General features: G+C 39.2%; 1 protein-coding gene across 1 annotated transcript in view; it reads left to right on the forward strand.

Moving 5' to 3' along the window:
• Positions 1–1,899: 1,899 nt before the first annotated feature.
• Positions 1,900–25,371, forward strand: part of LOC104541200 (rho guanine nucleotide exchange factor 7-like) — a gene marked incomplete at its 3' end in the record, with an annotated part of 34,302 nt that continues 10,830 nt past the window's right edge. The window contains exons 1-11 of the mRNA XM_010185189.1: positions 1,900–2,056; positions 2,311–2,545; positions 8,554–8,692; positions 9,590–9,649; positions 10,875–11,021; positions 12,842–12,928; positions 16,283–16,361; positions 17,723–17,862; positions 18,526–18,750; positions 20,682–20,775; positions 23,319–23,408. Coding sequence (XP_010183491.1) covers positions 1,900–2,056; positions 2,311–2,545; positions 8,554–8,692; positions 9,590–9,649; positions 10,875–11,021; positions 12,842–12,928; positions 16,283–16,361; positions 17,723–17,862; positions 18,526–18,750; positions 20,682–20,775; positions 23,319–23,408 — 1,453 coding nt within the window. The remainder of the gene's footprint in view (positions 2,057–2,310; positions 2,546–8,553; positions 8,693–9,589; positions 9,650–10,874; positions 11,022–12,841; positions 12,929–16,282; positions 16,362–17,722; positions 17,863–18,525; positions 18,751–20,681; positions 20,776–23,318; positions 23,409–25,371) is intronic.

Below are 25,371 nucleotides of genomic sequence, written 5' to 3' on the forward strand. Positions count from 1 at the left end.
TATCTTCTGTCACCAGGGCACCCACCCCAGTTTTTTAAGTTCACGTGCTTTTGATGGGAACCATAACAACAAAGAAGAAACAAACAAAAAAAATCTCCTAGATAGTTGCTCTAGGTGAAACTTCAGAGACTGTGCTTCTGTTTGGTTTTTAATCTATAAAACATACTAGGTTTATTGTGTTTTTTACTGTCACTGCCTGAAAACAACTTAAAGGAAATTTGGTATCATTTTGAAGCACTAGCTATATTATTTCTTTAACCAATTGGATCACTGTAAATCAGAACTGTAAGCAGTCATCTGGTTTGATGGAATATTACACATAGGAGGTTTTTATGTCATGTCACTGCTCTTTGAGCAGTGTTGTAACACCTGCAAAAATGTCACTGACACTTGGTAAAGACTTGGCATGTGTGTGCATGTGTGTAGACAAGACCTGATGATATGAACTTGCTCAGAGTTATTTTGGACTTCTAGTCAAAAGCTTCCTTTTTGAATAGCTTTTTTGTGAAGCCGGTTCTAAATAGCAGTTAATGTGATGGGGCTGAAGATTTCAAAGGGGCCTTCAATTGGAATGTGACTTTTTCTTTTTTAAATACCATTCAGTGTGAATGCCAGCCTGTGTTTCCTCTTTCTCTTCTTTGACATTTGCTTCTTGACCATAGGGGCTTTTACTCAATTCGTACAAAATGAGGGGATGTGTGCATATGTGTGTTCATATATGTGCATGTTTACATGAATACACAGTCGGGGATGAAGTGGATTAATGATATTAATGAATAACAAATTTTTTGTGTTGAGATCTTCAAAGCTGCAAACGTCTTTCGCTTCCTTAAGTTAATTATTAATAGTCAAACTGTTGGAATTAATATCACTAGAATGGGAATGAAACCTCATACAGTCCTTACAGGAGTTCAGGTTCCAGAGCTGCATGTTTTGGAGGTTGTGTTTGCCTCTATCATGATAATCACAATAGCTACAAAAAAGATCTTTGTACTAAGTTTGTGAACAAACTCTCTCTTGGTTCTGGTTGTGGCACTGCAAGTTTTATGCAAGCATTAGAGTTGGTACTCAGCATAATTTCTCCAGCTTCATACAGTCTTGAAATTTGGTAGGTACTTTTCTATCTCAGGAATTGTTTCAGAGCCATTGTGTATTTTTTCCCTGAATTAAAAGTCTTTGTGTAATGAATCAAGAATTTTTAAGAAGGAATTAATTTTTCCTTGGGTCTGTCATCGTGTCTTGTAGCTGTCTCTTGAGCTACTGGGAAGAGATGAGGAGGAGCTCAGGTACGAAGGTACCTACAGGTATGAAGAGTGGTGGCTTTTGCAGAGATTGGTGTTCTGCACATTTCCACTGCTGCCACCTGGCTTCTTCTCCTCCTTCCCTTCTCTCGTAGTGGCTACAGTGCCACTGTATGCAATCCCTGTTTTATTTACGTTATTCCTTAGCAGTCATACCTCTTTGGCTGCATTGTAGGAGTTTCAGTTTCTAATAGCCCTTAGTTTTTCTTGAGAATCCCAGTTCAAGTCCAAGGGTAGGTGTTATTTTTGGAGGGAGTTTTGTTGGCTGGTGAGAGCAGACTTCCTCGAGGGTGTAGTGTGTAGTCAAAGCAGTGTTGATGGCTGTATGTGTTTCTGATCGTAGACATATACTTGCCTTCCAGTAAGGGAAGGCCATGAAAGAATGGGTTTCCCTCAAATAAATTAAAAAACCCAGGTGGATACAAAGTACAGAAATGGGTAATTGCAGTGGAGTAAGGAGTCCCAAGAACATAAATATTACCTGTCTGGAGAAGATCACAAGCCACAAAGTTCAGTGCAAAGGGAAACTGTGGTAGGTGGAAGTAGGGTTTGGGAAGAGGCAGAAGCTAGGGTTGGGATTTTGTGGTCTGCCTCCAAGATGACAAGAGGAAAGATATTTGAGTATAGAACTCAGCAAAGGATGGATAACATAATGAAAACAAAAGTCAAACAGGCCCCACTGCTCTGTGGCCATGAAACTCTTCTGAAGAAAGATGGAGAGTACAGCCCCGGTGTAGTCAGCATTCAGTACGTAGGTATTAGGAGGGGAGGTTTTTTTAGGTTTTTAACTTCGTTTGAACAATACTACATTTGTTTTAAAACAAAATGGAAGAAAAACGTTTCCAAAAGAAAATCTAATTTCATAAAAAGGCAGCCAAAAAAGTAGCAATATACTTTTTTATTAATGCAAAGTAGCAAGTGTCGAGCCAGTTCTCAGCTGGAAGAGAGCTTATTCGCAGATCTTTGCTTATTCAAACATTAATTTTGCTAGATGGTTCTGTTCTCTTAGATAATGTGTCCCAAGCATATTCTGCACACTTGCATGACAGACCTAACGGCCTGGGTACAATTCGTGGAGCTGAAACATCCCAGTTACTGGGAGTAACTGGAGCGTGGAATACAGATCAGCTTGAGTCAGAAAACTCTTTGTGCCTCCCCCACTTCGGTGCATCCCTGAGCCCGCAAGGGTGCAGGCTGATGTCAGACGCCGAGCACCAGTCCCGGGAGACGAGCTCGACTGGGAGGTTTAGCGCTAGGAAATGAAAAGCTGCGGTTGAGGGCTTGCTGCTGAGCCAAGCTGTGCCACAGTGCTCCCAAAATGCGGTGCCTGTGTGCAGTCCTCAGACCCCTCAGCAGTGACAGCTCCTGCTCCATCTATTACAAACAGAGACCTACTTCAGAAGTGTAAGTTGTGCTTTTAAACATATACCTTGTAGTTCCTGGATGTGCCTTCCTCGAATTTAAATGAGGATTTTATTTTTTTTTTCTGGCCTTTTGTTACTGTAGGCACATCTGAACTTGTTTTCTTCCCTCTCCCCAGTCTGATTTGCAGCTTTTGAGGCAGCTGTACTAAGAAAGATTTGAATATATTAATAGGGCTTAAAGACACTTTTCATAGTGACCTTTAAAATAGCTCAAGCTGTGAACTAACGCTAGGCTGGAGTGGGAAGAACTCTTCAGCTTGAGATTTCAGGATAAATGAAGCACAGCACTTTTGTATGCTTCTCTGCGTTTTATTCTACAAAATGACGCAAGTGGTGAATTCAAATCTCAGCTGCCTCTTTCTGAAAAGCTGCTTATTTAGGCAATTGTGACTAAGTTGATGATTTCACTGATCAAAAGTTTTTTTCCTGTTCAGCGAAAGGATAGTTTTTTAAAAATGTACTGCTTAGCTGTGGGCTGGAGTTTTATTTAGGATGTACTGCCTAGGAGAGTGTGGTGCTTTCAGGCATCAATTGAAATTGTGACATGAAAGAGACATTGTCTTTGGCAGAGCAGCTGTGCTCTTCAGCTAATGACAGTGACTTCTAAACTGCTATTAATTAAAAAATAATTGTGAACTGTTGTCATATTCAAACAGTATTTTATCCCACCGATATTTTCTTGAAAGTAAACCTTTTCATTATATTCTCTATTGTATTTGTCCTTGGTGAATAAATGAAGGGCACCCACTTTAAGCTTTGAGCTAAAGAAATGACCATTTTGCAAGATATTTTATGTCCGCAAAGCTGCAGAGGTAGCAGGTTGGTATAGCATGAGCAAATTGCTAACGGGGTCTGCATGATGGAGCTGCTCAGGCAAAATTTTGGGTCGTATTGTTTTAAGGTGTGTGTGTGTGTGTGTGTGTGTGTGTGTGTGTTCATACCCGAGTTTGAACAAGGTGGTGTGTCAAAACTTGTCAGTGGGAAGCACAGAAGTGTATGAAAGAAAACCTTGTCCTCTTGGGAATGTTGGAAGGAAAACTGCGTCATTGGGTTTTAATTACACCGATTAACACTGCTCACTGGAAAAGGCTTGTGGTGATACCATTGCTAAGCATGTTTTTCAGGACTTCCTGTACAGTTCAAATGAGCCGAGGTTTAAACTTGTTCTGTAGGTTCCTATACTGTGACTAAGTAAAAAGGAGGTGATAAACAACCAAGCATCTTGCATCGAAGAGCAGCGAATGGCCTGGAAAGTGCTGCAACGTTGTGTAACCACAGAGCTAAAAGAATTGCAGAGTAGACAGTGAAAACAAGATAATATCTGTTTTATATTTCAGGTTTCCAAGCAGTCGATTTTAGTTCAGGCTACAGTGAGTTTTCCTCCTGTCTTCTGGCACATCTGTTTCATAATGCAAAAGTCTGGAAGAATTGGAAGAGTGATAATGAAAATTAGAAATGTGAATGTGGGTGAAATGGCAACCAGTGTCCCTCCTACTGTAGAGGCATTGAATTAAAAAAAAAGGGGGGAAGAAAAAAGAACAAAAAGCATTGTGTTCATGGATAGCTCAGCAAATACCATTTCTATAATGCATTTGCCTGCACCCAGCAACATGGTGGAGATGGCTGAACAAATTAGGGATGAGAATTTTTGCATTTTTGCAATCTAAAGGCAAAAATCAGTGCTGTTCAGAAAAATGACAGATTGAATGGCCTGTGGCATTTGTGATTGGCAAGTACTGTAGAGTGTGCTGGTGTGTTCAGGAGAAAAGAGAAGCTGCGTAGATGTGCATGGATTGTGCTGCCTGAAATGGGTAAGAAGAGCAGATAATGTGTAAAGGGAATAGTTGGCAGAGTGAGGCAGCAGGGACTGTGTATCTGACTGAAGGAAACAAAATACAAAGAATGAGTTTAAACATTTTCTTGAAGATGCATATCAAGTACCAGAGGTGCTCTGACTTTGACACTTTGACGTGGTTGGGGGTGCTTACACAGAATTCATAGAATCACAGAATGGTTTGGGTTGGAGGGGACCTTAGAGATCATCTGGTCCAACCCCCTGCCATGGGCAGGGACGCCTCCCACCAGACCAGGTTGCCCAAAGCCCTGTCCAACCTGGCCTTGAACACTTCCAGGGAGGGGGCATCCACAGCTTCCCTGGGCAAGCTGTGCCAGTGTCTCACCACCCTCACAGTAAAGAATTTCTTCCTAATATCTAGTCTAAACCTACCCTTTTCCAGTTTAAAACCATTACCCCTGCTCCTGTCATTACATGCCCTTGTAAAATGCCCCCCTCCAGCATTTTTTGCAGGCCCCCTTCAGGTGTTGTAAGGCTGCTGTAAGGTCTCCCCACAGCCTTCTTTTCCCCAGGCTGAACAACCCCAACCCGCATTTCTCAGCTTGTCTTAGTAGGAGAGGTCCTCCAACCCTTTGATCATTTTTGTAGACCTTCTCTGGACTCGCTCCAACAGCTCAATGTCCTTTTTGTGTTGCAGCCCCAGACCTGGACACAGTACTCCAGGTGGAGTCTCACCAGATCAGAGCAGAGGGGCAGAATTGCCTCCCTCGCCCTGCTGGCCACACTTCTTTTTATGCAGCCCAGGATGCAGTTGGCCTTCTGGGCTGCAAGCACACATTGCCGGCTCGTGTTGAGTTTTTTCATCAACTGACACCCCCAAGTCCTTCTCCTTGGGACTGCTCCCAAGCTATTCTCCGCCCAGCCGGTATTTGTGCTTGGGATTGCCTCTACCCAGGTGCAGGGCGTTGCACTTGGCCTTGTTGAACTTCACGAGGTTGGCATAGGCCCACCTCTCAAACCTGTCAAGATCCCTCTGGATAGCATCCCTCCCCTCCAATCTGTCAACCTCACCATGCAGCTTGGTGTCATCAGCAAACTTGGTGAGGGTACATTCAATCCCACTGTCCATGTTGCCAACAGATGTTGAGCAGTGCTGGTCCCAATACTGACCCCTGAAGAACACCACTCATCATGGGATTGGCCAATGGATTGATGGATGAAACAACAGCAAATGCAGTAGTGTATATATGATCAGTGTCCTATACAAAACTAATTGAAATCTAAAACCACTGAGTGCCTTGAAACAGATGGGCTTTCACAGGTGAGCTTTGGTAAAGCTTTCTGTGAAAGCAGGGCACTGTACCCTTGTTTATGCACCCCATCACCTTGCTGGGAACAAGCAGGAGAAGAGGATGTGTCGCCGCCACACTGTAGTGGTTCAGCTTAGTGTTCCAGCAAATGAGCCTGAATCCTCAATGAACAAGTAGCTGGTAACACTGTAAAACCAAAACATGAGTCAAAATCCTTAGTCTTGTTTAGGGTGCCACCTGAATCAGTTGTCAGATTCTGAAGTCGGTGTGATTTGTGCTGTGTAAGGGCTGTGACTAAGAACACATAAGGTGAAATAGGTCTTCAGGTATTCAAAGTTGGCCAGCTTTACTACTGAATTTAAATTTAAGCTAGAAAAGTACTCAGGTTTATCTGTGTTATTATAATTTTTCATGCGAGATACTATAGGAGGTTTTTAATCAGTTTTTAGCCAAAACTAGAACCTACTGATGTTGCAAGCTGAGTTTAGGAGGCCTGGAGTTGCTGCTGATACCCGTCGTTTGAGAGGGATGTAGCAAGCTCTGCCTGGTCCTCAGGGTGCCCAGCCCATCTCTTTGCTGCTCAGAAATGCAAAGCGGGTGCTGAGAAATCCTCTCACCCGCTTTCTCAGCTCTGCAGTTGAGTACAGCAGAAATTGCACAAATCTGTGCACTGAGGAGTGCCTGGGCCTGGTTAGAATGGGAGGGAAGCGCTCTGAAAGAGGTGGTGTAAGGTTATGTCAGACTTGACCATTCAGAAATGATGCTGGATGTATTTAAGCAAGGTAGGGTAAGAAAATAGTAATTAACTTGAAGACAAGTAAATGTTGGAGTAAACTATATGGAAAAGTACCTTCTCTTCTGTGAACCTGGGGAAGCTTTAGCAGCTGGGAGGAGAGAGATCCTGGTGGGATGGTGGGTAAAGCACTTTACATTGGGATGAGAAGGTCATGGTTCATGTTCTGCTCTCTCCATCTGTTTGGACAAGTGACATTAACAAGCAAAGCATCACTTGTTCTGAAATGGGAAGGAGCGTGTGTGTATGTGTGTGTTGGGGGAGGTAGGGAAGTCTGTTTTGTCTCAGTCTTATGCAATGCATTTATATAGCATGACTCACTGATAATCGAGCATGCAGATTATGGCAGTGTCCTATCAGTGTTTTTTTTTCTAGAGAAACTGAGCAGGAAGAGACTTCCACTGCTGCATGGAAACACTGTGACCTGAGTTTGGAGATCCTTGGCCTTGCTTTTGTGTTAATGTGGCCATAACATACAAGTGTTCCTCCTTTATTGTTGTTTGGCATTTCACATTGTTTTTACACTTACTAAGAGTACTGAATCTGGTAGCTGGCTAAGGCTTCCTCTGAAAAATGAACCTATGCCAGTAACCAAGGAAAGAAAAAAAAAATAGTAATTCTGACTTACGGGAATGTAATGCTATTAATCAGTAGAAAGTAAGGACTTTCAGGATATCCTAGAGTAGAATTTGTGGCTGTCACATAAGAATAGTGGGTTTTGTTGTGGGTTTTTTGGAGAACTACTTAATTTACTGTGACAGGGGCTCAAAACATGAGCAACCCCATTTGCAGACATCTACAATGACACAGCTTGAATGCAAGATGATGTTATCTTTTTAATAAGCGGCTTTCTAAATTTCCGTTGTTTAGATTTTGTCTTTAGAATCCCACGTTCTTCTGCAACTTGGATTTTCTGAAGCCTTGAAATGAGCCCAGGTGCTGCTGTACCTTTCTTTCTCTACGGAGAGGGCTCGCTTTGTTCCTGATCATTTAAACTCTAGCAAAGCTGATGTCCTCCACCATATTCCTCTGAAACCTCTCTTTATAAGGAAGCAGAAGATGCAGCTGGTTTAAGTTTCCTTGACAGCAAAGTGAGCTGAAATTCCCAGGATGCGCTGCTTTTTTTTAACTGAGTTCATGTAAAAAGTTGAGGGGCTGGACCAGTTTGGAAATTACTCAAATATGAAAACCACCTAGATAGGGGAAGTAGCAGTTGATGATATTTGGAGAGCATGGATTTCTTACAGCAGCTTTGCTGTCAAAAGTGCGTTGTGTAGGTACACCCTCAGTGAAACCCTAACTTGTTTGAGGACAGACTGTGAAGTAATGATTTCTACTATGGTCTGCCATTTGTATGGCTGTTGGTTAGTTGATCATTTTGCAATAACACCTTGGATGTGTGAGGAGAGGTCATTAAACAAGTAAGTGTGGGAGGGAAAAAGGTTCTGAAACATCTGTGTCTTCCTATTAGTGCTTGACACCTTTGAACTATCTATACTCGATTAAATATGACCCATTTATGCTTGTGTATTACCTGTGTAAACCGCCTGTAAGGCCAGATGTCACTTAACTAGAATAAAGAGCAGAGTAATAAAATACAGTGCAAATGGCTTTATTCTGTGATCGTTGCTTGGATGGGGAAACATTTAGGAGCTGTCTTTGAGCATCAGTTGCCTAGAGCAGTGGATTTGATCCTGTGTCTGTTGTTCCCTGGATGGACCCAAAATCTGCAGATGTCTTTGTTCCTGTATTTCAATTAATGCAGAAACCGATTGCAGCACTTAAGTTGTACTTTAATTACTTTCTGAATTATTTGGCCTCTTGTTTTATTGGCAGAATTCATTTCAGATGAAAAAACTGAAGAATCCAATGTAATTTTAATTGTCTTGGTAATTTGATCTTAATTTGCTTAAATATCTTGTGTACACAGTGAGGAGCTAGGAGAATTCATGGAGGTGAAAGGTGCCAACAGCCCTGGGATCCTTGTGCTGACCACAGGCCTCAGCAAACCCTTTATGCGTCTGGATAAATACCCCACGTTACTCAAAGAACTTGAAAGGCACATGGAGGTATATCTTATCAGCATTTATGTTCCAGCTTAATGATGATTTGACAACAATTATTTTAAAGGTACATGTCAAACATGATGGGACCCAAAATTACATTTGCTTGCTCTTCCGTCAGCCTTCTAAACTATGGGCTGCAGTGGTTTAAAATTTAGTGCAGTAAAGCTTCCTGTAAAAGCTAAACATTTAAACTAGGCAGGGAAGCTCATCTTCACTCCCAGAACAGTCTTGCAGGGTCATTGGTTGACCTGGCATCAAATGTGTCTCCCACTTACTACTCAAGGCTACTTTATCTTGTAGGAGGAGGGCAGCTTCTCGTCTTAGGACCTCAGTGTCGAACACATCAGCAGAATAGTCCCTTTGACTTCTACTGAATGCTATCCAAAAATGATCTTTCCAATATGGGAAGGTGTTCAAGGAGCTACTGTTTATGCCTTTGCATTTCCTAGGTTAGGTTTTTTTGGAATGTAAAGGAGGGAGAGAAATAGAAAACTTACGGATCTTTGTTTTGTCACACAACTTGGTTTGTCAGTCAGTGGTAATGGAACACTCTAGTCCGTAAGGAATCTCATTTGTGACAAAGCTAACTTGCCAAATAAAACTCTTTAAAATAAACACTTCCCTATTAGTATTTCAAAATCTCTTGTACATTAGGTCTTGTAAGACTTCCTTGGCTCTTACTATAGGCATAAGTAGGAATGTTGTAAGTGACTCTTCATTTTTACTGCAAGCCACCAGTGTTTGATGTAAAAGGAAGAAGGCTGTGAAAAGAGAGCTGATAGGTCTACAACTTCTATTTTACATAAGTGTTTTATTTGGTTTTAGTTAAGCCTCTAAATTGTTTTTATTAATTTTATTAGAACTAAAGTTTTTATTGTATGTTTTCTCCATTGTTTTTAGGATTATCATCCGGATCGTCCAGATATTCAAAAATCCATGACTGCCTTCAAAAATCTTTCTGTAAGAGTGATTAAAAAAAATAGATGGATATATTTTAAGTAGACTGTTTTCTAATTTCATCCTCCTTTATTGCTTGAAAAAAGTGATGCTTTTTTTGTAAATGTTTGTATAAGAAACTTTTGAAAGCCTGGAAATTGATGCTGTTTGTGGGCAGAGCTAAGCATGGTGATTTGCTGGGGAGTTACAGCAAATAGAGTGTTGATGCACGAGCCATGCAGGCATTCTGCACCTCTTGGTCTGCCCTCTCGCTTGTGCTTCGTCCACCTTTCTACTGCTGCTAGCATCACTACTGTCATGAAGAGGAGCTACTTTACAACAACTGAGTGTGTCTCCTGAGGTTTTTCTAAAGTGCGTTCCTTCTAGGGCAATGGTGCTGGAGTTGTAGAAGAGGAGGATGAAGGGGAAAGTGCTAGTGAAGTTCAGAAGATCTGAAATTTGTAGTAATAATTGGAGAAGGAAGCCTAATTTGAACAGATGAGCTATCTGTTATTGTCTTGGGGAAAAAAAAATAAGTCAGCTGCAATAATCATATATTTAATGCAATCTCAGTTACAAGAAACTTAATCTTTTGTGTTTCCTGTTAGGAGTATGCTGGTGGTAACCTGGCATTTTCTATTTTTTTATTTCTTTAAAGCAAAAATTTAGTGTTATCTGTGTTCAGAAGAGGTTTGGAGATCCTGCTCTGTTGGGTGCTTTACAAGCAAGAGGAAACAATTCTTGTTGAGAAAAATTCTAATGAATGGGAGTAGAGCTAGTAGAGTAGGATGGAGACATTTAATAAAAACAGGAACACAAGGTTATACACACTCATATTTTTCACAACTGATGTAGCTCTTTTCACTAAATAAAGATGTGGTGTTGTATTTGTGTAAAATGTGTATTTGTGACAGCTGTGTTACTTGTTTTCTGCTGTGCCTAGCTATATTTGGTTGGAAGTACAAAAATTTAAAATGAAAGGAGATATTTGAGAAACAGAGCTATGGCTAGGAATTTGGAAGGGTAATTGAAGCTAACATATTGAAAAGAAAAGTGATAATACTGAAGTTAGTTTTATAAGAAAAATTAGTTTTATAAGAAATGCTGGTAATGGTCCTCTAAATGAAAGTAAGTGCTAACTGTTTACTACAAGCACAACAGTAAATATAACTGTACTGGTATTTCTACCCTTAACTCACTCCAAATTGATAGAGTTAATAGTGACGGTATTTTTCCCTGTGTTTGTTAGGCACAATGTCAAGAAGTACGGAAGCGGAAAGAACTTGAACTGCAAATACTGACGGAAGCTATCCGCTGCTGGGAGGGAGAGGATATTAAAACACTCGGCAATGTGATTTACATGTCCCAGGTCATGATTCAGTGTGCTGGAAGTGAGGTAATGTCCATCTCATCTTTACTCTCGGTCTTTCTTTCCATTTTGAATAAAACTAATTGTGACCGTTATGCAGCAGAAATAAACAGGATGCTTCAGAGATACTAATCTAGACTAAAGTCTTTCTCTACTGATTTAAGGCTTTTATTATAAAATATGAACTAAATTTCCTTGAAGATGGATAGTCTCATCTGTAAATCTTGGTCTCATGATTTACTCTCATGAGTAATTCTCATAAATTTACTGAAATGTAACTAAATCTAGCAGTAACAAACATTGTAAGATGATTTTGCAGGACTGTTTTCAAAGTGCATAATTAAACAGGATTTTCCATGTGTAGTGACATTACAGGATCATTTTGCATAGCAGTTATTACAGCATGTTTTAAATAACAAACTTTCAAGTTTCATGTTGTAAGGTGTCTGAGGCACACTGTTTCCAAGTGTTTTGGGCACTTTGCTCAAGTAGTAAATTTTGAAATAGAAGCTTAGGAATCAAGTGGTTCTGAAGAAATAGAATAAAAGGTATAGGAAGTCAAAGGTGACACTGCAAAGTCTGGAGTGGTTTTTTTTGAACACAAAGAAACATAAAACATAAAACCAAAAGCTTGTCCTACCAGAAATAATGTTAAAATAATCTTAAAAGGAAGTGCTAACAGAAAGGAAATGTTATACAGATTACTGACATGTTTTTACTGTCAGTTGTTCCCCTGTAAAATCAGTGAAGCTTTGAACTTGGTGGGGGCTTTGGAATTGCAACCTCATTCAGTCAGTTTCCTCCCTTAGAACAAAGATGTCCATAAATATGAAGAAAGAGAAAAATGTTTATGCAAGTGAATATTTCAGAATTCGTCACCCGATATATTTCTCTCGGATATTTTGTTATGTGTTAAAATAAATAAAGAAGATTCAGTAGGGTTGATGGTGCATCTTCTGCAATCATGTCTCTTCTTGTAGTCTTAAAAAACAAAACACCACCCCACACTCTCATCATGAACTAAAATGCCAAATGTAATGGGCTTTTAGAAGGTTCTGCATAGCGTTACAGCTTTTTGGGTAGATATGGAACACCTTCATTTGTGCAAAAGCAATTGGTTTTGGTTCTGTCTTTTTTAAAATTATATTGACATTTATAAAAGTTTACTAAAAAAGAGAAAGAAACGTTAAAACTTGGTAAGGACTTGTACTGTTTTGCAGAGATACTTGAAATTGGGACGGTGGCTTTGTCGGTGGATATATTTCTTTTCTCATTAAAATTAAAACTTATACCTTAATGCTTCTCTCTTTCATTGTTTGTCTATAGTGTTAGATTTAAGAGTAAACCTCCTTCTTCTGTAAAAAATAACCCCCAAACAAAGGAAAACTTCATAAGTGAAACCAGCAAATTAAAACGAGAACCAAGTAATGAGTGTTTTCATTGTGAATATAAATGTTATTACTTTTCTTTCACCTTTTTTTTTTTATGTTGGGGCTTAATCAAAATAATGCAGAACTTCTGATCTCTCCAATTTGAGAGACTACTATCTTGGCATTACCATAATAGCATCCATCTACACTATATTAATATATCCAATGTGTCATTTTGGTTTTGCTGAAATCAGCAAAACGGTTGTTACATTAAACAAGGTCAGTATTTCACCCAGATTTTTTTTTTTTAAATTCTATGGAGAGTTAATTTTGCCAGGATCAAAATTATTTGTGGAGTAATTACAGAGTTGTAGCATTGAGGGTAGTTTTTAATAATATAAAACAGAAAAAAGGGAGGAGGGAGCTTGTGATGTTGTATTTACTTTTTAATTTTCTTTTTCTTCTTTTTTTGATAAGGAAAAGAATGAAAGGTATCTTCTTCTCTTCCCTAACATTTTGCTAATGTTGTCTGCCAGCCCGAGAATGAGTGGGTTTATCTATCAGGTAAGGTAATACATGTACATATGTGTATAAATGAGGTGTCTTTTTTCTAAAAAGTATTTCATAGAAAACTTGGGTTATTAAAATTTTGCATTTATAAAGATAAAAGGCAATTTCTGCAATAGGAGCTGGCCATCTGTTTTATAAAATTCTGGGCTAGAAGCCTGGGTATGATTTTTGCAGCTGTGACTGTCAGCAAGGAGCTTATTACCTTGTTACTAGCAGCTGTGAGAGGAAGTTTTGGTAGCTTTTCAGATCTACGTAGGAGACTGTTGCTGTTGTACAGATTTGTTAGTGCTCTTTTAATAGCTGCTCAAGTTATACCAAAACTCTACTGCACTCCTGAGCTTGCATCGGTGTGAGGTAGGCTGTGCTCTGATCTGTTTCTTTAGGTGTGTCTATGAGTGTTCTCTCTTTGAATCAGCACTTCTGAAATGAATCTTCTGGATTTCCCTGTTTACCGATACTTGAGTTGCAGTGTAGACGTAGTCGCAGGGCTCAGATTGGACTCCCTCTGGGTGAAGCTGAACTGGAAGGTGTGCTCCAAAAGTGCACTTGATCCGCTACAGCTGCTGAGGCAGATCAAATACGTGGATTGGTGTTCAGTCCATGACCCCAGCCTAGAGCTGGCCCGGCGTAACACCACCCAAAATGCATACTGTGTGGCCTTCAGGTCCTTCACACCAGGTGTTTCACTTCACAAATCCACTACTCGCTGCTGGTAGACATGCTCTTTGAGCTATCTAGCAGGTTTCCCAGCTGAACACTTTTTGCTGGTTTTTCCACTGGAGAAATACAGCAACTCTGCTCTAGTGCAGGAGGATCAGTGCTGATTGGGTTGGCTCCCCTGTAGCTCTAGGACGTGTTTCACGGAAGCACTTGCGTTTTGGGTGTGTAGTTCCAGAGACCCCCTGAGAGGTGAAGTTAAAGCAAATGTGCTGTCCAAGAGTTTCTGAAATCTTTATAAATGTTCAAGCATTGTTATAGAGTTTCCAGACATCACAGTAAAACACCAAAATTTCTGAAAGGACCCTGAGATTTCACCTTTTTGTGAGTACTTCCATAAATCAGGCTCTCAAGCAGTTTGTTCCTTTCTCCTGAGCCGTGATTTGCCTTTCGTGAAGGAATGCTGAAGCATAGTCATTTGGGGTTCCTGTGTGATCAGCTATATGGTCACAGGCTGTGTGACTTTTTTAAGAGCCATTAAATTCCGTAATTCATGTTTAGATTCATAACTTACCTGCCCTGGTAGCAGCTGGATTTGTCCAAGACTGTGGTTCAAATGCACAAAATCGAGTTTCTCTTTGCTTTGTGCTACTCTCCAGAATTCTTGGCCAGTGCTTTATCCCAGCACAGGGGGAAAAAAGATATTAGAGAAGACAGATGAACTCTGTATCTCAAGTGGCGCATCCAGAATTCTTGACTAAGGAAGGTTCTTGTGTACTGGTTACAAAGGCAACCAACTGAAAACTTAGCATGTTAACAGACAAAATGAAATTGAACAGTGAATCTGTCAGGCTTCCTTTTGCTTTTCTTTTGTACATCACGTTTTTTCCTCCTCTCTCCCACCTTTTTCTCCAGGTGCACAGCACTGTTGGGTAAATCAGCAGTTCTCGGTGCATTTGTTTTCAGCTTCTGCTCAGTATGGCCTCAGCCCTTTCTTAGTGTTTGCCATCAAACCCTCTGTCGAATGCAAAACTTTATTTTCTCATAAACTCTCACATGATTTTCCCAACACTGAGAACTTCTCAAATAATAATTACTACATATTCACAGCAAGACATAATTATTTCATCACTGTTTGTGTCTGTCTGGATTGCATAGCATTGGCTGCCTGGACTTTCTAAGATTCTTGTCTCAGACTAGAGATGGATACGGGCACAAGCTCCCTCAGCCATTCCCAGGGAACCGATGCCACTGGAGTTGGCTTCCTATAGTGCACCATCCCTGTGTTTCTGAATATTCCAGTTATCAGCAGGATATGGATGTTCTAGTTGATAATGCTGTTATCTGCCAGTGATAAACTGACATTACAAGAAGCACAAACCATACTTTACAAGGTGGCTTCACAATTCTGTTGAAAGAAAGGGAATATAAATAAATCTTGAGTTCAGTTCCATTTTCTCTGTGTTTTGCTAACTTGGTACTTGTCTCTGGGCATAGCTCAGCTGATCTGTGTTCTCTGTCACCAGTCTTTTGCCTGGTGTTGTCCCCATATTCCTTCTTCAGCAGTTCCTGCACCTCTCTTTCATTCTGGCTGTACGCTGTGTTATTGATGAACCAGCAAACATAAGAGAAGAGAGAATTTTGGGCTGCATTGTAGTGCATGATGCCACCATGTTTCCTTCAGTGGGGAAGCTCTTGCAAAAAACCTCTTCCTTTCTCTTTGGCATCTTGGGTTTGAGCGTGCTTCGTGCATACAGAGTATCAAGTGATTTTTAGTTTCTAAGCTTCTAAGAAACCTTTGTCCATTCTGCAGTCATTAGGAAAGAAAAAGAAAAGTAGTTCTGGGTTGGTTTTTTCCCTTCCCTTGGAGCCAAAATTCCCCAGTACATAGTATTTGCTCTTTTGCCAGCATGTGCTGAATGCTGTTGCTGTGCTGGAGAACGCAAGATCTGTTTTAAAGAACTTTATTATTAAAGTTGCATTTTTGGTAAACCCTTTCATCCTGACAATATTCAGTCTTATTTATTCTTGTGTTTCCAGAGGGCCAGAAAGTTATCCTGAACTGACTTCCCCCCCCCCTCCCCAGCTTGTCTGGGTTTAAAATGAGAGGTTCTCTTCTGCAACTGAAATATGTTCATCTGAAACTTTACAAATCTAAAGGTGTTTTTACTGCTTTTGTTTTCTTTCCCCAAATGTTTCTGTGAGTGAATTTAGTAGTGGGGTTATTAGAGAGATAAATCTGCAGTAAATGATCAATGCATTCGTTTAGTGAAATCTTCCTTTCTAAATCTAAACCTTATTTTGAGAGCTAATGAAACAGTTTGCAAACAAATGTGCTTAAAGATGAGTCACTGTTGTCTCTAACTATGTCATATGGATGACCCTGGAGGTCTCGATTCCAAGAACTTGAGGCTATGACTGACCACTATTACTTTCATATGAATTTCATAGCCTGCATAGGTATCAGATAGACTCATTGAAGTCACAAGTGTCATTTGCAGAAGTTGGGCATGTTAAAAACTTCCATTACAAGGTGTTTGTGTGGACTTTTTAGTATTTTTAAACCCATAAATGTGCGTGTGTTTGCCAGTTTACTGTGTATGTCTTTGTTCAGAGCTTTAAGTTTGTATATTCTTCTCTTGGTAATCATTTTGTGTGGTTTTGGATTTAATTGTTACTGCTTCTTTTTAGGGAAAACTTCCAACGACAGGAATGACTATCACAAAGCTAGAAGACACTGAAAACCATAAAAATGCATTTGAAATATCAGGTATTGACCATAAGTATTTTGATTTACTACTTGTTCCAGGATATGCTATTTCAAACGTCAAATGTTCTGTCTTAACAGAGGGAAAAGGTTTTTCATTGTGAGGGTGACCAAGCCCTAGCACAGGTTGCCTGGCGAGATCTGCATCCTTTTAGATACTCAAAAGCTGGGCAGCTGGGTCTGTGTCTGTGCTTGAGCAGGGGGCTGGATGACCTACAGAGGTCCCTTGCAGCCTCAGCCATCCTCTGAATGTACATACTTTGTAAGGCAGCTACTCAGAGCCTCACTTGAAAGCTACTTTTTACTATTTGTCTTAAGCAGTTAACAAACTGTTGTTGTATGGGATTAATCCCCAAAATTCTGTATTGTAATAAATGGAGGCAGTAGCCTTGGAGAACAGCCTTTATAACGAAGCAGTTCAAAGTAAGGTACTCACTGGAAGAAAAAGAAATTCCAGAGACTTTGGAAGAGCTTTGAGCAAGAGCTTTCTTCTAGAAATGGTCCACGACTTTCCTGAGACACCTTTAGCATCTTTGCTAATGGTGGTTGCCGTTGTGCTTACCTTGGGTGATTTCTGTTAAGTCACTTGTTTCAGCATGTACCTTATTTCCTTGGGGTATTTAGAGGACACTGGGAGCAGGGTCCACGTGGTGGAGTTTCATGCTTTTGTTCATTTCCTGAATCAATTCTGCCTCCAAGCAGGTTGCATTTAAGTAATTTTGACGCACTCAAGTGGCAGGCAGCATCACACATCAGTGCTATGAAGCAGAGGGGGAAATAATCTGGTTGGTGCATGTTATTCTGAGATAATAGCTGTGCAGCTGACCTCAGATGAGATATGTGATGGGTTAAAATGGAGCTAACTGCAGAAATTAAAGTAATCTTTGGTTAAGATGGCTTTCCCAAGTGACTTTTGCCTGAGCTTTAGTACTAGATTCAGACCAATTTTATGCCTTTTTCTGAGAGAAGGTCAGTGACTTCTATTTTATACCTTTTCCTATAATGTAGCTTATAGACTCAAGAATGACATTATAGGCTATATGCTGGCTTTCTTGGGGAAGATGGAGAAGCATAAGCTCCTGTCTCCTACATCTATTTCTTATCATTAAAGGTTGTGTTTAATTATTAGGAGTGCGGAAAAAAGGGAGAACTCTTATGGTTGATGCAGGAGCAAATACATGGAGGAAATGTCTGTTACAGCCTAGAAAAGTGAGATACTGTGTACTGAAAATACAGGTTAAAATTTTTGCTTAGTACTTAGAGGGTATAATGTTTTAGGAACTGATTGTCTTCATAATCATGTCACATTGACTAAGTTGTTCTTCTGTGGTTTCCTACATCTTCTTCTGTTTTCTGTCACCTAGGAAATATGATTGAAAGGATACTGGTGTCTTGTAACAACCAACAAGATTTGCATGAATGGGTGGATCACCTTCAGAAGCAAACCAAAGTCACCACTGTTGGGAATCCCACCATTAAACCTCACTCTGTGCCATCTCACACAGTAAGAAATGGCTTCTGGATTGAAGTGAAAGAGCAGCATATGCTCAATTAGGTTATCTGGCAAATGTCCCACTATGTAAAGCATTTTTGTAGCCATTAGTAACAGGAACTGAATGTTATGACTGTAATTTAATGGGTCAAAAGATCATTCTATTTTTAATTGTGTGAACAAATAAGAAAATGCTTAGATCTTCATGTAATAATTTAACGGTGTAAAAGAAAATTCATTATCATTACTTTTTCTATTTTGTCTAAGTGATACATCACAGTTTTTTGAGTGTCCCTAGACCAGTAGGTTTTAATTGATGATGTACTTGACAGGCTGTGGAGAAACAATTTCCTTAAATACCTTGTTTTGGGTTCTGCATTTGAGCTGTTGGATATGAATGGATTTAAATTTAGCTCCATCCTTAGTGGTGAGAGAATTGGCAGCAGGGCTGCTTGTAGCTGTTTCTTCTTTAGTGCATGCTCTGTCTGTGGTAGACAATTAAAAATTCTTTAAGCTCCCTTTTCCAAATAATAATTTGGCGTCAAAATTTTCGAAGGCCATCTGCAATAACCAAAAGCACTAGACAGTGAGTGAGATTATTTCACCACTCCTTGATACTATGTCTTTGTCATGATTGGTTTTTTTTCCTTCCCATCACCTCTGTGTCTTTGACAGCTTCCTTCCCATCCAGTAACACCCTCCAGCAAGCATTCAGACAGCAAGCCAATACCACTGACTCCTGCGTACCACACTCTCCCTCATCCGTCACATCATGGAACTCCACACACCACGATAAACTGGGGACCTCTGGAACCTCCAAAAACCCCCAAGCCTTGGAGTCTGAGCTGCTTACGGCCTGCACCTCCATTACGGCCTTCAGCAGCGCTTTGTTATAAAGAGGTGAGATGCAGCAGCTGAGAAATAATGACTATGTAGCAGGCCTGCAATGGGAAATTTAACTTTCTTTTTTACATTTTACAGTTTCGTCCTTTTTTTTATATAAAGATCATTTAACAGCCAATGCTGAATCAATGGTAAGGGACTAGTGTATGCATTTCAAGCAGCAATTTAGTCTTGCAGCTCAGAAAATACTGAGGTGTGTTATGAGAGGCTTCCCCAACCTCCCCCCAGTGCATCCACTTATTTCCACTCTTCATCCAGTTAATAAATTAAGATTTTAAAATTATTTTTCCTAACTAGCAATTCTTTGGGTATGTTGATTATCCAGGCTTACTCCAAAGAGTCTAGGGTAAGGCATCATATGGTATTTCAAAGTGCTGTATCAACTTATTCTAAGCAGCGTCTGTGGTATAGCTGACTCTTGGTTTCTTGTTATTTACTAGATAACAATAGCATATTTCAAAAAATGTATTACTAATTGTCAAAATATTTGTAATTTTTTTGAACTCAAAATCTCATAGCTAATGCTGCTATTACAAAAAAAAAAAGGCAAGCAGCTTAGATTTGAAGATGGTGGTGTAATTTTTAATTAGCAATGGTATAAACCAGGAATCTGTTCCAATAAAAATAAAATGTGATGTTTTCACCAGAAAAAGATGGAGACAGTAGGTAAATTTTGTCCTGCCACTACATTTCTGCATGGCTTTATAAATCGTAGGAAAACATTAGATTTGTGTTGGAAGGCTGGCTTGGTGATCTCTCCTGTTTCAGTATCTTTGTCATGCCTTCTCCTGATACTAATTTAGTGTGAAGCAGCAGATCCCAGAAAGAATCATGTAGTTTTGCCTAAGAATATTTTATTCTGTGAGCATGAGACACTGACAGAAAAATTTTACTTTGCAGATGTGTAAATTGCGATTTCCTGGAAACTGTAGCCTAAACACTGTGCCCCAGTGTGGCCTGGCTGTGTTTCTGTGGTTTATTTTTTTTGTGATGGCACTACTGTGTGTGACTTTTTTATTTTCTTTTGTAAATCCTCTAAACAACAGGGAAAAAGTGATCTGCAATTGGAATGTTAGTATTTAGACTTAGTGGCTACTAGAGACTCTTCTGCTTGGCCCATACTATATGCTCATTTCGTAATTTAAGTTCCTTCCATGTTTTCACGTGTAGGGCACTAAATTCTCCAGTGTGCTAAACTTTCAATCGTCTTCACAGTGTTTAGCATACAATGATGTTCAAAACCTGTCTTCAGCTTCTTTGGTCTGTGCTGCTCATTCGCCTTTTTACTTTCTTGTTCTGTATTTTTATAGAGGATGTCTTGTATCCTTAAGGTAAGGGGTAGACCAGTAATATTCCTTTTGGTCCTGTAACCTAACATTGTTCCTGTAAATTAGCATGACTACATTTGGAGCAGAAATGCTGTATTTGTTCCTGTGTTTTCTTTTTTTTGTTGTAGAGCTTTGTAAGAACAGACCTAAACATTTACAGATTCTGACTTGGAAGAGTTTATTTCCTGCCAAACTTTCTTGTTAGGACCTTTTTTTAGTTGCTACTGAGCAGACAGGTGAAATGAGTTCTCTCTTCAAAAGTTAAGGAAAAAACCCCTGTATTAATGTGTGCCTGCCTCTTCCCTTAGCTCTACCTCCCAAACAGCCTGCATGCTTTTGCAGCAACTTTTCTGTATATTTATTTAAATAGAACAGAAAAAATATCTGACATTGTTCATAGTTGGAGTAAGGGTAGAGAAAAATTCAATCAGTTCGGGCAAATCAGGTGTGCCAAAAATATTAGCAAACTGGATTTTGGTGCTGTTAAAAGATTTTATTTTTTTTTTTTTTTTTAGTAACCCCTGTATACATCTTGGAAGTTAAACTTTTGAAATATTGTAAAGAAGCTTTACTGTTTCTGTTTTTATTTTCCCCTCACAGGATCTCAGTAAAAGCCCGAAAACCATGAAAAAGCTGCTTCCCAAACGCAAACCAGAACGGAAGCCGTCAGATGAAGAGTTTGCACTCAGAAAAAGTAAGCGAGACTTGAACAAATGTCTGTGTAATACAAAGGCTGGAATTAACATCGTCTTAAATTCTATGAAAGTTAGGTGTACAATGTAAGCAAGTCATTTGCTTTCCTCTCTCCTGTCAGGAGAGAGGGGGTCGATATCTCCAAAGGATGGTTTGGTTTATTCATCTAAGGTGCTAATGTCATGGTGGGATTAGATGCTTCCTAGAGTCTTACTATTGCGTGCAGTGGATGTAACTTGGTAAGTGCCTGTTTGTTCACTGGAGAGGGAAGTGATGTTTACCATTGAGCCGTGTGCAGTGCAGTTAGGCAAATCTGTCTTAATACCGTAAACAACAATTTTGAAGATGCTGTCCCACTTTGCAGAACACTCAGTAGCTGTGTTCTTAAACTGATCTGGTTGGAGCTTCTGCTGAGCTGGGTGTTTTATGGCTGGGCATCACTGCTGGTTCGAAGACAAGTTGCTGCCATGGTCACTCTTCCTAAGATCCAGCAGTCTGCTCTCATCGCCTAGAAACAAGGTCATTTGCTGATGTCTGTGTCTAAACAAGTTGCAGAGTTTTAGGCTGCTTGAAGTCTGAAGAACAGCACTGAACTGAAAGTGGTTGATGAAAGCATAGATAAACAAGGGTCAGAATCTGGATGTTGGGGTAATTTGAGGTGGAGAGAACATTAATGTTGCCAAGTAAACACAATGTTCATTTAGTTGTCAGTGTCACTCTAATTCTTTATAAATTTGTGTTAATGAATAATACAGTTACTTGTATCAAAGAAAGATAAAATACTTAAGATGAAGGATTTTAGATGTTGGAGGATGGAGGTTCAGTAGTTGCAACCACAGCAGTAAAGCTGTTAACTTGTAAACTATTAAAGTATACTTAGTGAGAGTAGCTGAGTTCTTTTTTTGGGGGGAACAAGGATGTCTATAGCTTGCAAATATATTGTTTTATTCCTGATTAAATTAACACCTCTCAGAATTTTGTATGTAGGAGATAGCTTTCAATAAAAGGGATTTTTTTTTTGGTGGCTTTAAGTCAAAGACCATTGCTTAACAGAAGTACTTGCTGATTTTTGGTATTCATCTTTCCCCCCTCCTTTTTGTATCACTAATTAGAAGCTTGGGTTATACGTTAATGCTCCTTCAACGTTTTCTAGCTTGTGGAGCTCTAAAAGTTTTCCACTGAGGAACATCTGTGGACTTTAAAGCTCATTCATAAATAAGTTTGGATTTTATTACTTATCTTCTCTGGAATCCTAGGGATTTATGGGCTATGTTTTGATAACTGCTGTATCAAATTAGCATTATAACAGACAAACCAAAATAAGTAAGGCATTTTAACTCGGTGTCCTCGCAATACTCAATTCAGAAGTGAAATATTGGTCCGGCTACTGTAATAATATGGTGCTGCATTCTAAACACAATGAAATCCAATTATTTTTCCTGCCTTGAAAGAGAAATAAACTGCACTTTGGAGTACCTGCATCTCAAACTGTGGGGAAACTGTATTGGGTCAAGATAATTTCTCCAGCAGTCAGCTTATGAGCTGATCCTGACCAATGCTTGGGCAACTGGCTTTGTTCTGGTGATAATAAATCTGACAGAGGAATACTACTGCACTTTGATGTTGAAAGCAGTTCAGATTCAGGCTGCAGAAAATCTTCAAGGCTAGTTTTCTCCTCAAGCTTAGTGGGAAGGAAAACAGGAAAAATGCTTTTAAAACAAGAAATCGTTTTTCCTTACATTTAGGATCCTGGTTCCATCTAAACAAATGGTAGAGGTAGCTGTAGATTTTGTTTTGACTGGAATTTCACTCTGTTGCAATTTGACAACATTTTTACTGAATTCCCCAAGGAGATTTGCTGTGGAGCTCCATCTGTAGGGAAAAAAAAAAACTTTGTCATGTTAAGCTTGAATAGTTAGATTTTTTTTCAGTAGTGCTGTTTCTACTGTAAAGTCTGAGAAATTTAATTACTCCACTTTTCACAGATACACTTATGTGACACTGACATCTTTCTACCTGCACACTGGACTGTGGACATTGTACGATGATGTTCATTCTGAGTTTAATTCTCAGTAGTGTGCTGTTAAAAGGGTAGAGCTGGTATATGCAAAACCCCAAAGTTTTTAAGATTTCTGTGAATTAATATTCTTTTCCTTGATTTCTTTGATTAAATAATGAAATAATATGTATATTATAACTAGGGTATACAGGTTTTTTCAGTGTAATGGCTGTTTGATTTACAACCAGGGTGATAACACTTCAAAACATGTTCTGTCCAACTTCAGATGTTCAGAAAATTTCTTGAATGTGTGGGTAATTACTCTGACTTGGCTTTTTTCCCAAGTATTTCAAAATAGTATTTGTTCTTTTTAAACTGTTATTTTTGCTCATTGAAGTCTTATTTTTAAAATGGGATGATTAAGAGAATTTTAAAGGGTTGATTAGGCTGAACTTTGGTCTCAACTGAGGCATACTGATTTACAAAGGCATTTCTGTGTTAAGAAACAAAACTGTGTTTAACATTGTTTTTCCCATTGATTCTAGGTACAGCTGCTTTAGAAGAAGATGCTCAAATTCTTAAAGTCATTGAAGCTTATTGCACAAGTGCCAAAACACGTCAAACACTAAATTCAAGTAAGTTAGAAAATACTGAAATAGTTAACTAAAACACAAATTAGATAGGTTGCAAAAAAGAGAGAGGTGTGTGTTCACAGGCCTTTGCAAGTAGCAAGCTGGACCTGGAAGAAATATTAACCTGTTTCTGGCTTGATATCAATACTGAGTGTGTTTAAGTATTGGATGCCAAGGTCCACAATCAGATACAATAATTCTTTCAGTATTTAAAAAAAACCCCAAACAAACAAAAAAACCCCACCAGAACAAAAGTTACTACTTGTCATGAATGAGAGGCGTCTGAACTGAATACAACCAGTTACCACTCTGCTTTTTGATAAATTACAAGAAGCTGGTAAGTTGTGAGGAGGAATGAAGAACAAGTCATAATTTTGGAGGAGTGTATTTTTGTCTTGTTCTGTTCAACAAAGACTTCCACTACAGAAAAGGAACTGGACCTATAAAAATTTCTTCTATTGCTGCTAGTTGTTTTTAATATTAATTACAGATTTTAATCCCATCTCATAATTTCAGGAGAAATTGTTCTCAGATCTGTGTGTTGCTTAAAGCCATTTTTAGTTTCTCAGATCAATACCTAGCTTATTGAAAACCTGTAACGTGCCTCTGGGGTCCTACCGCATTTAATCCAAATCAAGGTTGCCATGTGGAGTTCCTCTGTGTTGTAAGTAAAACGTTGCGCAAAGCAGGGGAGTCCACCAGCATGTGTTCCATTTACACAAGGAAGGAGAAAATGCTGTTGCATTTGTTCCGATTTGCACACTTTTTGCACTGTCTGAATACAGATTTAATTCAGGGATCCTTGGAACGCAGTATAATGATCCTGAAGTACTTGTCTGGTTTTGCTGTTATCTGGAGCTACAAGAGCGGACATTTATAACTTGTTCACTAAAGCAGTTTAAATTTGTGGTATTAATCACTGTTACTGCTGCCCTCAGTGCTCTGTGCCTCTTCTGCTTCCAACCAAAAGCACTTCCAACCAAATGCTGACAGTTGAGAAATCTCAAAATGCAGTTGCAAACATAGCCCATGGATTTTCCTAATAAATGTTCACTTAGTATTACCAACTTGAAAAAAATCCAGCTAATTTGTATTTGTATGTGCTTTAAAATGGAAATACAGTCCTTCTGTTAGACTGTAGAAACATTTGAAGTAACAGCAAAAACCTTCATTTTAATTTTACAGTCTTGATGAACTGTAGGTCTTCAAGGTGATAAAATTGCCGATTTCAGAAATTAGCTGTTATTACATAATTTTTTAAATTAATAGTAATCTATTTCATAGCCCTACAGTCATAACAGTAGTGTGTTTAATTGGATAAAGGGAAACGAATGCGTTCAAACTTCTGAAGATATACTGTTGTTCCAAACACAATTAAATGAGATGATTGCTGTTTAAATGTCTTGACTGATCTGTTGATTATTTCCGAGGATAATGTGACAAGAAATGGTTGGTGAAACATTTGCACTTGCACAGTAGTGTGTGTGTGTGTGTGCAGATACAAAATTGATATTTTTTTTCTTTTTTGCGTATTTTTTTCCTTTCTATGTATATTTAAGAAATATACATAGTGCTGTGGGTATCATTGCATACATCAGAAGTCAGCAGCTTCTATTTGCTTTTAATAGCAGCAAGAAGTAATTTTTTAACTTAAGTATATGGCTGCTTTGTTTGGAAAGAATAGTGTTGTCATCTAAGATTTCAGGTTTCAGAAGATCCATTTGTAGACTGGAATTGGGCATGATTGGGGTTTTTTCCCCATTTCCAAATCGCTTCTGAGGGAGTGGTAGTCAGTGTAGAAGAATAGTATGAAAGAGTTGCCTGTTGGTCATGAAGTATGCCCTTATTTAACTCCTTTCTTACCTCTGTATTAATATTCTGCTGATCCCTCTCACCACTCTTGTGCCAATTCGCCGACCTGCACCTTAATCCAAAGCCCAAGGGGTGCTGATTTTGGCAGTGTCAG

The sequence above is a fragment of the Mesitornis unicolor genome, unplaced genomic scaffold (genome assembly GCF_000695765.1).
Source record: "Mesitornis unicolor isolate BGI_N332 unplaced genomic scaffold, ASM69576v1 scaffold26175, whole genome shotgun sequence".
Lineage (NCBI taxonomy): Eukaryota > Metazoa > Chordata > Aves > Mesitornithiformes > Mesitornithidae > Mesitornis > Mesitornis unicolor.